Below are 14,153 nucleotides of genomic sequence, written 5' to 3'. Positions count from 1 at the left end.
AACACACAGTTTGATCCAGCTTTGAGGGGATTTTCCACCACTTTAAACATTTTGGGAGAAAGTTGTTACTTTGGCTTGGTGGCAGCTCATTTAGAAATGGAGTGCTGTAGAAGAAGATGTGGGGAGGTTGATTTGAAGCACCATTTTCATTTGTTTCCACAAGTGGAGTGAAAATCCTCAGGGCAGCAAAACTTGATTGCACTTCACAAGACCATTCCATGTGTATGTTTCAAGACCATGCTGTTTTTAGGCAGCTTTAGAGATTCTTTCTATAATTCTCCATCTGTAAAGGAGTTCTAAATCTTCAGGTTGGAGAGGTTTCTGTCAGCGTCAGCCAAGTTTGTTATCAACTGACATTATTTTCCATAAAATGATGAATAAGATTACTCAGCTCACAATCACTTTTGTCTTAACATAAAGATAAAATTCACCTCATCTCAAAAATTTGCATCCTAAAGATCTTGGTTCCACCAACATTTCAACGCATATATGCATAGCATAGCATGTTTTTGACAAAAACTCATCACCTTATGTGTATATTAAATATAGAAACATACATATGTCTTAGTTATGACTCAAAACATAGCATCCAATGTGTTGTTAGGGTCAGTAAGTAGTAGATATGATTGTTTTTGCCAGTATAATTTTGATGGTGGTTGTTCATATTAAATGTATATATTCCTTCCATAATTCAAATGGCAGCTTAGAAAACATCAGTATAAGATTGCACACCACCCAGGCGCAGCACTTGACTCAGAGCTATCCAGGATAACTCTCCTTCTGCATCCATATTACGGTCATTTTATAGATATGAGATCTTTAAGCTCTCCATACTGACCTCTTAAGAGGTGAGTTTCTTTGAATTTCTGAAATGTAACTCTAGAGCTCTAGAGTTAGCAAGGCATCTGAAACTTTTTATTTACCGTATAGAGATCTCTTACAGCTCTAGTTAGGATGGTAGACCACCTTGGAGGGTGAGGTCCAAGAAAGAAAGGTTATTTAAGAACACCTCTTAGACTGTAACAAAAATGTACAGCTTTAAAGCAGATCTGCAGAAATCTGATGCAGAGGAAGCTGCTATGAATACAAATCAAACTCAGCCATTAAAGAAAAGGAGCAAAACTTCAACATGTAAGGTACATTTTGGACCTCAACACTCAAATCACCTTAAATTACACCATTTTGAGTCATCAGTAATTAACGATACTCTGTACAGATTCTACAAATAAATATACAAGCACACACAAGCACTAATATGCAAATGTATACATGTATACACATATGATATATATTCACATATATACAGGCACGTGTATAACTTACATATATTCAAATTTGCTCCAGCTGGTGCCAAAGAAATGAGTACTAAATCTCTAAAACAAGGAGTCAAGGAGGTAAGACCTTTTGATTCCCTTGAAGCTGAAGAATTACAAGGAAGCTTGTCAACGCGAGGTGGCGCCCTTGATCTACTAATCCAGCTGAGGCCAATTCATGAGCTGTCAAAAGTCAAGGTCACAAATTGTCTTTTTTCATCAAGGTCAAGGTTTAAGGCCTTTCCTAGTCCTGTCATTTCAACATATCAAAACCTGCCCTTTCAGACACATGCAGACCCAACAGCAGATTTTAAAATACGACAGCCTGGGCATCGCTGATACTAAACAACTGGTTTTCATTTTCCACACGAAGCCTGGGAATTTATACTATCTCCTCCTCCTTTCTTTTCTCTCCTTTTCAGAATACCTGACACTTTAACCTTCTTAAAGCACTTGTCTAAATTTTTAGGATTTTAGTTGTGAGGGATTTCTCCCTTTGCTTAAAAAATTTGTAGCAAAAAAAAAAGCTGAATAATAATAGAAAACAATGGTCCTTGGTTTGTACAGGACAAACCACCGGCTCCTTTTCTTTCTGTGAAGTGCATGCTTAGCATAGGAAAATAATGACTATTTCCTTCAGATTTTAATGACAGTGTCTATTTTATTAACATAATTAATACCACTATATCAACTATCTACAGGTCTAAGGCTTTTTTAAACTATTATTTTTAGTAGAAATATTTGAAAAGCAGGTGCACAGATACATTTTCACAGTGTGCTGAATGTCTTTATTTACAAGATAGCATTTTATAGTGAATATGAACAAAATGAATGTGCTGGTTGAAATAACTGCTTGATTAAAGGCGTGCTGTGAAGATGAACCCCCTAAACTTTCTAATGCAGTCTCATAACACAATAAACAAGGAAAAAATACTAATCCCTTAACAGATCAAAAATATAGAATGTAAACATCTAAATGTTTTAGGGGAATGGATTTCCGTTTTGAGTTTTCTAAAAATAAAAAAAGAAAATTATTTTTCTAGCCAATGTTTAGTAAATATTGGGAAATACCAACTTATGTGAAAAATTAATTGTATTCAAACCAAAGGCCACCATGTTAGGGTGGGACCTCTCAGAAGATCTGACATAAAGTGAATTCTGTGAATTATCTGATGCTTTAAATATTTTTAAATGTATCAAATCCTTTGAGAAGTAGATTAAATTGGGGCAGAAAATATTGTCCAAATGCCACAAAAAAAACTTGTCATAAGCAATTAAAAATTATTATCAGAAGGACATTTCCAAGCCGGGGTTCTCCTATGGCCTCAAAGGCTCACTCCGATGGTTGTACTTACTCCCAAGACAAACGATCCTCGGAAGAGCTTTCTCTCCCTTTGCCCCTTCATAGTAAATAGTCCAAGATCATTATTTCAGTACCTTCTTCTCCTTTCCTTTCTAAATCTATACATGACGTGTTTTGCAGAATATACAACAATGGTAGGAATTTCACTAAGATTTACCTGAGCAGTCACTTAACATGCAAAGGGGATGGTAATGGTGACCCAGAAGACAAGCAGATGTTTACAAAAGCCTCTTGCATTTGTAACCAACTTTCCAATCATTGATCATTATCATATAACATAGTGTCCTAAAATATAACGGTCACATAAATACTTACAAGATTTCAGTAAAAGGGTAAACTTATCTGAAATTGCGTATTTGGGGGGCTGATGTTTGACTCTAGAGTTTGTCATTTAATGGTCTGTCGGAGTTGGCGGGAGAACTGGCAGTCTTTACCATTTCTTAAAGTTTTAAAAAGAGTTGTAGATTCCACAGGAGAAAGAGATTCCCCCTTAGAAAAGCAAAATGCCAGTGTCTCTCTCTTTCTCTTTCCCATTCTTCAATTATTATTAGCATTATAACCATTATCTGGGAAAAGCAACGAGTTCTGAAGCATTTCTTCAAGTTGCCCTCTAGCTCCACTTTTAATCCATTAACTAGTGGTCTTGAGTTTGTTGATAACTTTTTTCTCTTTGACCCTCCTGTTCTGGAACCAGATTGTAACCTGTCGCTCCGAGAGATTCGTCGTGGCTGATATCCGCCTCCGTTTGTCCTTGGTAATGAATTTGTTTGTAGCGTATTCCCGTTCGAGTTCTTTTAATTGCACCTTGGTGTAAGGGACGCGCTTCTTTCTCCCCCGCCTGTAGGAGCTGGCGTCTGAGGGATGCGAGACCACGTCTGGAAGATAGGGAAGAAGGCAAGTTATAGAGGGATCAGATCCAGGCCAAGACACAGACGACAGCTCTCTCTGAGCCACCGCCTTGCAGTGCCCGGCTGCCCTTTGCCACCCGCTGTACAATCCAGCCCTTCTGCCAAAACCTGGAGGGTCAGTGGGGAGGGTGGGGGAATTCTGCACTGAAATGAAATCGCCGAGATCCAATGACTACCCCAGCCTGGGCCACTCTGCCCGCACAGAGGCCGGGCTTCGCTTGATCTTCTGGCCCAGCGGCTCAAATCTTAGCCTCCAGGCTCAGGGGACAACACTTCCATGCCTGATTCCTTTCTATATCGCCAAAGCCCCAACACTTGATGCTTCTACACTGAAGGCATTTTTGAGAGAATGAAGACGGGCAATTTGATAAACCATTTCTAGGTCAATTTCCCATCCTAAAGTCCATGTCAGGGGCTGGCGAGGGCGGAGCGCAGAGGGAGAAGGAAGCCAGCGAGGGTCCCCACGAGCTTCTTCCCAGCCATCCCTCACCCAGGAAGAGCCAGGACCAGCCCAATCCAGGGCAGCGAGGGCAGCGCCAGCCTGCCAGGGTCGGGCTCCGAGGGTGCAGCACCACTAGGACAGGCCAGGGAGAGAGGAGAAGGGCACGAGGGTGACCCAGGAGCGAGCGGAGGAGAAGCTGGGGCGGAACCGGAGGACCGGGGCTGAGAAGGGGGCGCCATTTACCGGGCAGAGTGGACTTCCAGAGGTGGGGAGGCTGCGCCTGCTCTTTGGGGCAGTACATTTGGCCGTTCCAGCCGTTGGGCAGCGCCCAGGGCTGGTAGCTTTCCATGGGAAGACCCAGGGGCTCGTGGCGCGACTCGCCGGGGCCCCCGAGGCCCGGCACCACCGGCATATCCAGGTAGCCAGGCACGGGCTGGTGGTGGTGGTAAGGCCCGGGTGCGTAGCCCTGGTGGTAGAAGGCGAACTCCTTAGCGCGGGAGCTGAACTCCTCGGCCGCGGGGCCGGCGGTGTCCATGTACTTGTCCGCGAAGGCAGCGGCGGCGGCGGCCGAGGCGGGCTGCGCGCACGACTTGATGGCGTTGGGGTGCGGGCCCATGCGCGCGCAAGGATAGTAGCCGCTGCCGAAATAGCCGTAGGGCAGCGCTGCGGGCCCCGACGAGCTCTGCGCCGCCGCCGAGCAGGGACTGCACTGCTTGGCGGCCTCGGCGCCTGCTGGGCCCGCGGGGCCCGGTCCTCCCGAGGACGACGCCGCCGCCGCCGCCGCTGCAGCGGCGGCGGCGGCGGCAGCGGCGGCGGCGGCCGACGGGGGCGCCTCCCCGGGCGCGCTGCTGTAGGCGGCCGCCGCGCCGGGCGCCAGGGGCGCCGGGTGAGCCATCAGGTTGCGGCACTGGTTGGCTGCGGCCGCCGCCGCCGCCGCGGCCGCCGCCGCAACCGAGAAGTTGCCCCCTGCGGCCGCAGCCGCCGGGTGGGGGAAGCCCCCGCCCCCGGCCCCAGCCGCCGCCGCCGCTGCCGCCGCCGCCGCCGCCGCCGCCGCCCCTTCCATGTTCTTGTTGAGCTCGTCGGCCACCAGGCCGCCGCCGTTGTCGTAGAGAAACATGACGGTGGGCTCGATCCAGCGGGGGTGGAGGAGCACGGAGGCTGTCATAGCACGAGCCGCATGGAGAAGACCCCAGTGGCGCTGTTTTAAAAAGCCCCCAAGAAGTGAAGAGCGCGCGGCGCGGGGCCGGGGCCCGAGCGAGGGGGGCGGATCGCGCCCCGCGGGGTCGCGCCAGGCGGCCGCCCATTGGCCCGGCCCCCCCTTCCTCCCGCTCCGCCCACGGCGTATGCAAAGCGGGCGGCTCCAAGCCCGGCTCTGCCCTGTACACTCGCCGTCCCCACCGCCGCCCGCGCCGTCCCCAGCGCCAGCGCCCGCCGCGCGGCCGCGCACCATTCACCCAGGGGAGAGGCGGGGGTTGCGGGAGGGTGGGGGCGGAGGACAGGCGGGCGGGGAGGGGAGGCAACGGCGACCTCCTCGCAGCTCGCTTTCCCTTCCCTTCTCCCAGTGGGGCTCGGAGCGGCGTAAGGCGGGGAGGGGACGGGGCGAGATGTTGGGTGAAGACCTGAGGCGGTGGGGACAGGTCAGGTAAATCTGCGGGCATCTGGGTACGGTAAAGTAGCGCGGCGCAGACCAGGCTGGGTGTTTCCTGGGGCCTCTGGCGCCGTTTTCTTTACAGGTATCCGCGCCCCTTTCTGCAGCGAGACGTCTGCACCGACACTTGCGCTTTCGGCTGTCGGCTTCGACAGCGTCGCGATCTGGCTGTTTTTCCGGGGGATCCGTGGCGGGGCGTTTGCGGATGCGCCTGGCTCATGAGTCCCAGGACATTCCTCTGGAAAGCTTGTACGGCATGTAGAAGCTTTCTCCCCTTCTCTGTCCACAGTGTTGGTGGGCAATCTCCTAGACTCGCCTTTAGGCCCATAGGCTCAGGACGACCCATTACAATCACACACGGACACAGGCGCATACACAACCAAGTGTACTCTGGTGTCACATTCACACGTTTATATACAGACTTTGTGCCTCACTCTGTCCCAGTAGCAACTCTTCTTCCTCCAGAAGCTTTGGGATGGAGAGAGCGATTTCTGGACATCGTTTTTCAGGGCTCCCTTGTCTCCAACCCGTCTGGCCTGTCTTGGAAGGAGTTTAAGAGGAACAGGCCCCAGCTGGGTGCTGAGTTGGGACTCTCTTTTGGGGTTTAAGGAGGCTTCACAGAGCCTGGGCTGGAGCTCTCCAGGCACCTGGGCACTCTATCACACTCTGTTTTGGGACAAGAGAAAGAGACTCTTTGGGGCCATTTCACATCTTCCTCCCCATCTTCCCCAGGTAGGACTGGGGAAGAGCACTGTTTCCAGCTGGCAGAGAAGATGCCTGTCCTCTGTCCATGAACCAGCTCAAGAAGCCTTTTGCCCTCTGTGCCTGGGAAATGTGCTCTCAGGGTGTTGATGCTGGAAGACCCAAGCGGCTGCCACATTTTGGTGAGGGATTCTGGGGTCCTGTGCCTTTGGGATCATATACTTCCATCTCCGATTGTGGATGTTGTGAGTTGCTCAGATGTCCAGAAAGGGGACTTGCGTTCAAAGTGAAAGTGGGTGCATTCCATCGGGACATCAGGGTTGGGAAGAGTGCTGGACTCCCATCCCAGGCAGACTGGTGAGCAGCCAGGCTTGGACCTGCCTCCTGTCTCAGCTGCAGACTCAGCCCTAAGCTCAAGTCACTGTGAACATCCCCACCCCAGTCTGCTCTCTAAGGTTTCTGGTCTTCCTGAAGTGTCCGAACCAAGGAGGCTGAGCTCCGGCTTTTATCCACCCTGATCCCGGGTTTGTCCAGACCAATGTAAGTGTTGCCCAATAAAACCTTCTATGACCCCCCCCCCCCCCATACACATACCCAGTGTGCCCTTTCCCTCCTGCCTTTTTAGTAGCTCCGGGTAAATATTGATTTGCCCCCAGTTTACCTCCTCCCTGACTTGGCCATTTGCAGCCTAAAGAACCAGCCCCTGTAGGGACTTGATTTTTGTGTTACTTTCCGGCCGTTCACCCCCCTTCCTTCCTCCAAGTGGCATTGTAAAACTCATGATGACAAAGAGACAGGGTTTGAGGCCCCAGTTCCCAAGGACTTGAGGGCTGTTTTACATACAGGTCAGACATGGCTGGAGGCCAAGGTCAAGTTGAAAGTTGCAGTCTAGCCATAGTGAGAACTGCCCTGCAAGCCTGGAGACTCCGGCAGTTTCTAAAGGAATACCGCCCACCTCCCCTCACTCCTGATTCCTTTTTCCTTCAGAATTCCTCCTGTTTCTGGCTCTGTTTGGTTACCCAGCTTTTTTTTTTTTTAACTGCCTTCTCGGAGTTTTGGGGGCAGTGTTTACAGACTCTTCTTCTCTGCCTCCGCCCTGCTCTTGGCCTGAGCTTCGTGCCTCTTCTGTTTTCTAGCCAGTCCGGGAAAAATGAAAACACTGCTCCGAGAGCCCCCACCAGCCGGCGTCTGTGCCAGCTCACCTCTGGCCATGGCATGGAGCAGCTGCCTGCTGGGTGCACACCGCGGCCAAGGCCAGCTCCACATTCTTCCCTCTCCCCACTTCGCCGGAGACCAAGCCCTGAATGCAGAGGAAGGACCCCAGCTCCACAGACTGCCAAAGCCAACTGGGTCCCTCCTCACCAAAAATGGTGAGACAAGATTTCATTTTGTCTGCTGAGGAGCCCCAAGCAGGTTTGTCTGAGGGGAAGACTTTGGGTTGCATCTTGAATTAGGTTTTGCTACCTAAGCTTGGTGACCCCCACTAAGGAAGGGCTTCAGGAAGGCCTGAATTATTTATTGCGCTTTGAGGTGGATCTTTAGTGATCAGGTTATGGGGATGTTTTCTTATTCTAAATATCTGTATCAACTTTTGAAAACTCTTGAAATGTGATTACTTAGGGGGAGGCAGCCTGCTTCTTTCCTTCTTGTCTTAGATCTCAATCTACATGAAGTGATTTTTCTACCAGGTAACTTAGTGATGTCCTGGAATGCCTTCACTGTTTTTAAAAGTCTGCAGGTCCCATTAGATATTGAGTTATAGCCACCAGTGGGGATGGTTTACAGAATTTGGATGAACTCTGTGAATAATTTTGGTTTTCCAGAATTTCTCCTTACTTTGAGAATTTCTCTTCTTTCTCTCCATCTTCTTGTCCATTGCTGAGGGACCTAAGAGATGCATTATAAGTTCCCCATATTGTTTCTTAGTCTCCTAGTCCTCCAGGCAGCTACCAAACCCGCTTGCTGGAAAAAGAAAGGTCGGAGGGCAGTGAAGAACTGGAGAGCCTTCTGGGAAGCAAGCACAGACTCTTTCCAACGGCAAGGTGAAGACTCCCTTGCCTGCCCAGCTCTTGGGCCAGACCCTCTGAACTGTCCCTCTGCTTTTTTTTTTTTGGGGGGGGGTCTACCAGGCTCAGGAATTCCTGTGGGATTGCGGGGAGATGCCTCAATTTGAATCCTGGCAATGACAGTTTTATCCTCAGACCCTTTGTAGGCTAGGCTGGGAAGCCATGGCACCCACTGGGTTCTGTAGACAGCAGATTCACGGCCCATTGAACAAGAGGGTGGCAGAGCGGAGGTGGGTTTTGCCCAGTGCTCCCTGGTTTCCTTTAGAGGGGCCCTCAGTGGGCAGCAAGGGCAAGATCAGAGACCAGCAGCTTTTGTTCCAGAAGTTGCCAGATCCTTTTTCTTACCAGCCCCTTGGCAGACATGGCTTCAGACCTCCTAGGGCAGGCTGGGGTGCCCTGAGGGGTTTTGGTTGCTCTGGAGCTGAAGAAAAATACCTTGGCTGGGTGTTATTTTGGGGGAGTGTGATGGGGGGGCGGTACTCACTGCCAGCCTGGGCCATGAAGCCCTGGGTTCCCAGGGTTGGAAGAGAAGAGGACAAAGGGAAATCCAGGTTTTAATCGAGTTTGATTTTCACTAGCAAATGAAATTTACCTGCTCTCACTTTAACTCGGAGGAGGCTGTCAGCACTGCTCTCTGGCACTATTTCTCTGCATCTATCCAGCATTAGGATAAACATTCCTGGGTTGGTTTTAAAGACACTTTGTATTTCAGGATATTCATGTGTTTCTAATGTATCCAAGCAGCTTTACAAGCTGCATTTGCAGAACATCTTAACCCTCTCCCTCCCAATGCACAAGGGATAGGGGCTCAGAGATAATGACAAAGGAGTAAAGACCTGGAGAAGGGGAAAGGGCTGAGGAGCTGAGGCTAGCTAAGAGAGAAAGAGAGAAAAGGAAAAACACTTGAACAGGACAGCACTTCCAAAACTGTACTCAACTGGACTTTTTGGGAAAGATGCAGGTGAGGGACAGCTTTGTTCATGGTGGGTTTTGTGGAATCTGAACTCTTCCTTAAGGAGAAAGAGTAGGTTTTCAAGAAATTTGGGCCAATGCTGGCCAGTAGGCAGAGAAAGGGGCAGTCCTGAGTCCCTTGCTCAAGCTTTAGGGTTTTTGTTTGTGCGTTTTGTTTTGTGTTTTGTATTTGACACATGACTAAGGCAGCACAAGGCCCAGGGTGACAGGAACAGTGTCGGACTGTGGGAAGTCACTTGGCATCCGGGCGACCAAACGCTAACATGGTGAAAATGGGAGGGTGTGCAAGGTCTAGGAAGATCCACAAAGACCCCTACTTTGTCTTGAAAGATGCCCTCATCCTGTGAATTCTGAGGAGAGTAAGGTTTTGGAGGCAGCAGCTCTGCCTGGTGGGTTCTTCCCGCTACCAGACCTTCAAGGCCACCAGTGCCCAGAGCGTCAGGAAGGACCCCACTTCCCGCACTGCCCTTTTCTGGTTCTCACAGAAAGCCCCTGAGCAGGGAGGGGAGCGCCATCTCCGTTTTAGAACAATTAGTCCCAAGTCTCCCAGGCTCCCTTGAGGATCCTCTGCACAGCGCCAGCCAGCCAGCGGCGCCCAGACTCCACAAGTTTGGTGCAAACTTGGGAGTGAAGGTCGAGTTCCCGCCTCTGAGACCCGCCGCCTTCGGGCTCAGGGAGGCGTGGGTGACTCCGCCAGTGGCGGTGGCCTGGGTGACGATGAGGCTGAGTGCTGCCTGCCCGCCCGCGACGCTGCCGCCGCTGCCCGGCTCTTGACTGAACCTGGAAACTCAGTCTCTGCTTAAAGGACCGAAGCCTGCGCTAGACGCAGAGGGAACCCGGAGAAGCGCTCCGCGCAGGGAGGAAGCGCCTTCGCGCTGTCCTCAGCTGGCTGGCGGACTCCGGGACCCACGGCACCCGGGGAGTGAGCTCGCCGTCACCCCGCCGGGCCGCTGGGGGAGCGCAGAACGGCCGAGGAATCCCGGGAGGTTGCGGCGGGCGTGAAAGGGGCGCGAGATCTCTGTCCCGACGCTGTCCGTTCGGCCCTGCCACAGCCCAGGAGAAGTCCCACCCGCCGGCCCCCACCCCCTTCCTCGCTCGATGCTCACTCAGGCCCCACAACAAAACAGGAAATCGGCTCTTGCTGGGGGATGGGGGGGGTCTGTGGATTCATTATGTCAACAAATACACTGAAGACATTCGAAAGTTTGAAGGAAACAGGGGCTTGGACAGTAAACGTGGCCCCGCGGAGCCCCCAGCTTTCTCGCAGAGAAACCGGTGCAGACGACCAGCGGCCCCGCGGCCTGGGCCCGCGGGAGTCCGTTCCTCTCCAAAGACTCCCAGGTCCCTGTCCCGGGATGCAAATTCTTAACGCATCGAGCAACTAAGGCATGAAACTCACTAGCGCGGCCACGAGAAAGGGGAACTCAGAACAGAGAGGTGTGATCAGACTTTTACAGGCAAGTTATATGCGGTAATCATAAGATGCGTTTGCCTAATAAGGCACTCAGATTCACGCATCAATGAACATGGACATGCCATGTCCTGTGGGTGAAACACAGGCATCCTACCAAGTCCTGTGAGGAAGAATAGTTCACCCTGTCGGACCAGTCTGGTGACATATTTCGGGGTGGCTGGCGTCTCCCTACCCTTGCTGATTTTTCCATCCACTCACCATTCCTTCACCTGCCGCCGTCTTGCAAATACACCTGTCCCCGGGGGAAGGCAAGCCCCCAGTTGGCATTTACCTGATTTGGCTGTTCTCCCCAGAAACTCCGGCTGGCTCTGGGGGCCGCGCCAAGCCGACCAAAAACGCAGACATTTCTTGTGGCTCAGCCGCCGCTCCTTTGTCCGGCTGCTCTGGCCCCGCTTGGCCCAACACTCAGGGAAACGAAGCAGCTCAATAAAAACTTTTGATATTAGTTTTTATGGGTATTTACACTCTGTTCAGAGGCGCTGAGTACGGAAGCTCCATTAATCAGCCCCCAACCTCGGGTTTGGATGCTCAGTTTATGGGTTGAGAAAGGGAGATTGCCGGAAAGAAAGCGTGGGGATGGCCGGCTGATTCCGGAGAAATGAAAAAGGGAGCAAGGTCGTTTACCATTCTTGAAAAACGAAGATTAAAAGGGTAACTCCAGGTGCTACCCGATGGACTACGTTTTTATTTGAGCCCCCTGGCAGGGATAATTTTTCCACCTTTGCCTAACACATTAAAAAAAAAACAAACCTTTTTATTATGGAATTTTCCAAACACACAGAAAAGTACAATGAACCCCTATATACCCAACTCTTAGTTTCACCCCCTGTTATCATTTTGTCTTTCATGTTTCATTGTCCACTTCCACTCTTTTCTTTTTCCTGGAGTATTTTAAAGTAAATCCCTGACATCACATCATTCCACTCCCAACATAGGATTTTGAAGATAAATTTCAAGGTTGAACAAAATTACTTAACAAAAGGAATCCTTCCTATGTCTGAGGGTAAGAGGTCAGTGTGTTTGAACTTGAATTGTTCTGATTACAATCTAGAAAGAACTTGAGGGTCCACCCAAGAGAAATCTAGATAAAGAAGGAGTGTGGCTTGTGGGGCATCTCGCCTAAATTTTTATGTCTCTTCATCAAAAATACGTATGTAGACACTTATGTTACCCTTTTCCATGAGCGTGTCATCCTTTAATTGAAGATTTCAACTGCTGCATCAGGATTTGGGGGAGAGATGAAAACCATGCCTCCGTCTTTTCTATGTCCTAAATTGACATATATTTCCTTCTTATTGGGCAAATAACCATTTCTCATTTCAACACACCTCCTCGCCTTTTAGAAAGCAAAGAGCGATTTCTAATGATTAAGGGAAAGGTTTTCTGGGTTGACATATCATTGCAGTAACCACAGTTTTCAAGAAGAAATTCAATTCTGTGTATTTTTTTAAAATCTCAACAGTAAAATATTTTTTTAAAAGAAGTACTGATGGTGTTGTAGCTTGGTTTGTTTTAATTTGGTGGTCTAATTGACAATGCATGTGATCCTCCTCTGAAACATGATTTAACTTAAAGAGTTGGCAATTTTAGAAAGCAAGAAGGTAAAAATGGAAAACAGCAAACCGTTGAATCTGAAAATCCTACACCAACCAGTTACTTAATAAATTTTAATCCTACTTGTCTCAGTGGATATCAGTCACCCTTTCTGTGGCAGAGTATTGAGTTTTTGCATTTGGATTGTTTACGGCTCCTTAACGTTTTTGAGGCGTTGTTAAATATCTGGGACACTTTTACTGGGGGATGTTTTTATGCTAATAATAGACGCTAAAATGTTAATGTATGCTAAAACAACTCCTCATTAGAAAAGAACTATTTGGCTAAACTCATTAGGGATGTGTAAATTAAACAAGAGAAGAAATTATGTGCACAGATTTTTATATAACTTTCTGACAACCCCAAGGACAGCTATCAGAAGCCCCTGGAGACACTGGCATCGAGTCCCTTTCCTGCAGCCTGTAGGTCATCAGCAAGATCAACCCCTGCCAGTCTCTGGGCATCTCCTTCAGGGCTCCCTGGTCTCCTGATTCTAGGATGGAGTTCACCAAGGGGGTTAAGATTCTGGCCAGGGTCAGGGTGGAGACTGCGGAAATGGGAAGATTCAGAGGAAGAGGGAGAAGGGAAGAAAGATACTGCAGCAAAGCCAGGAGACAAAGAGGAAAGGGGAGATGGGAGGGTGCAACATAAAAAGTAAGGAAACCATGTGTGTTTGTGTGCTGAGTCGCTAAGTCATGTCTGACTCTTTGCGACCCCACAGACTGTAGCCCACCAGGCTCAGACTCTGTCCATGGGATTCCCCAGGCAAGAATACTGGAGTAGATCACCATTTCCTTCTCCAAGGAAACCATAATTCTCATCAAAAAGTCAAGCCACGGCCGCCCAAGTCAGGCCCATGTTTTTAAAGCTCCACAGAAACTGGTTCTCTGGAAGCCTGACTTCCCCCGACACCGCCCCCCCACCCCCCACTGACACACCCCACCTCGCTAGCCACTGGTATGGAAAAGGTGCTTAGGTTGCAAGTCTCCCTGCTATTTCTTTAACTTTACAAAAATAATCTGAGCTTTCTGAAACTGATTAGAATACAGAGTTAAATGTGGGCATAACCTTCTGACCATAGGGAGCCCAAGCAAGGAATTCTGGCTGGTCTCCGCTCGCTGCCCCGGCATAGGACTTGAGCCATACTTGGGACAACCTCCCGAGCCTGCTAGCAATTACGTGCTCTCAGTCACTTTTAAAAAGGCCATATTTCTTTACATTTCTAGGACCTAATGTGGGGTTATGTCGGGTCATGGGACCCTTGGCTGGTGCAAAGTAATTTGATGTCATTGAGAGCAAACCGACTCGTTTGTCACCCAGAGGAACAGACATCCCCGCGGGGCTGAGCTGCGAGCAGGGCAAAGCGGGCTGGCTGGGGCTGTGGGACCCAGCCACGGGTCTGGTGCTGACTTAGCCAGGTGGGCTGGGAGGTGGGCTGTCTGAATTGTTCACGTAGGTGCAGGGGAGTGACAGGTCAGCTCTGTTCCAAGCACACACACAAGCTGGTAGAGCTTGCATGGAACCCAGACTGTTTCAGGCCATTGGATCCTAAGTTCATTTTCTACAGGATCCAAGTCTCAGTTTTTCATTCCCTAAAGTTAAGGCTGGTTATATTGGGAGCAGTCCTTCCTCCTAAACCTCACTGCACTCACTGCTGCTCTTACGGTCTGTA

General features: G+C 49.8%; 1 protein-coding gene across 1 annotated transcript; it reads right to left on the bottom strand.

Moving 5' to 3' along the window:
• Positions 1 to 2,044: 2,044 nt before the first annotated feature.
• Positions 2,045 to 5,214, bottom strand: HOXA13 (homeobox A13). The gene is made up of 2 exons (XM_043873097.1): positions 4,270 to 5,214; positions 2,045 to 3,551 (listed from the first exon to the last, which is right to left on the bottom strand). The coding sequence occupies exons 1-2, from the start codon at positions 5,189 to 5,191 to the stop codon at positions 3,307 to 3,309; spliced, it is 1,167 nt and encodes a 388-aa protein (XP_043729032.1). The 5' UTR covers positions 5,192 to 5,214; the 3' UTR covers positions 2,045 to 3,306.
• Between the last annotated feature and the right edge of the window lie 8,939 nt (positions 5,215 to 14,153).

The sequence above is a fragment of the Cervus elaphus genome, chromosome 18 (genome assembly GCF_910594005.1).
Source record: "Cervus elaphus chromosome 18, mCerEla1.1, whole genome shotgun sequence".
Taxonomy (NCBI): domain Eukaryota; kingdom Metazoa; phylum Chordata; class Mammalia; order Artiodactyla; family Cervidae; genus Cervus; species Cervus elaphus.
Note: the sequence above shows the minus strand (reverse complement) of the source record. Positions and strands in the feature narration are given on the sequence as shown.

Excerpts from the sequence above, each read along its gene's own strand:
- HOXA13 (XM_043873097.1), bottom strand. The coding sequence starts at position 5,191 with ATGACAGCCTCCGTGCTCCTCCACCCCCGCTGGATCGAGCCCACCGTC. Across the intron at positions 3,552-4,269 it reads CTGGAAGTCCACTCTGCCCG|ACGTGGTCTCGCATCCCTCA; the intron begins GTAAATGGCGCC and ends CCTATCTTCCAG.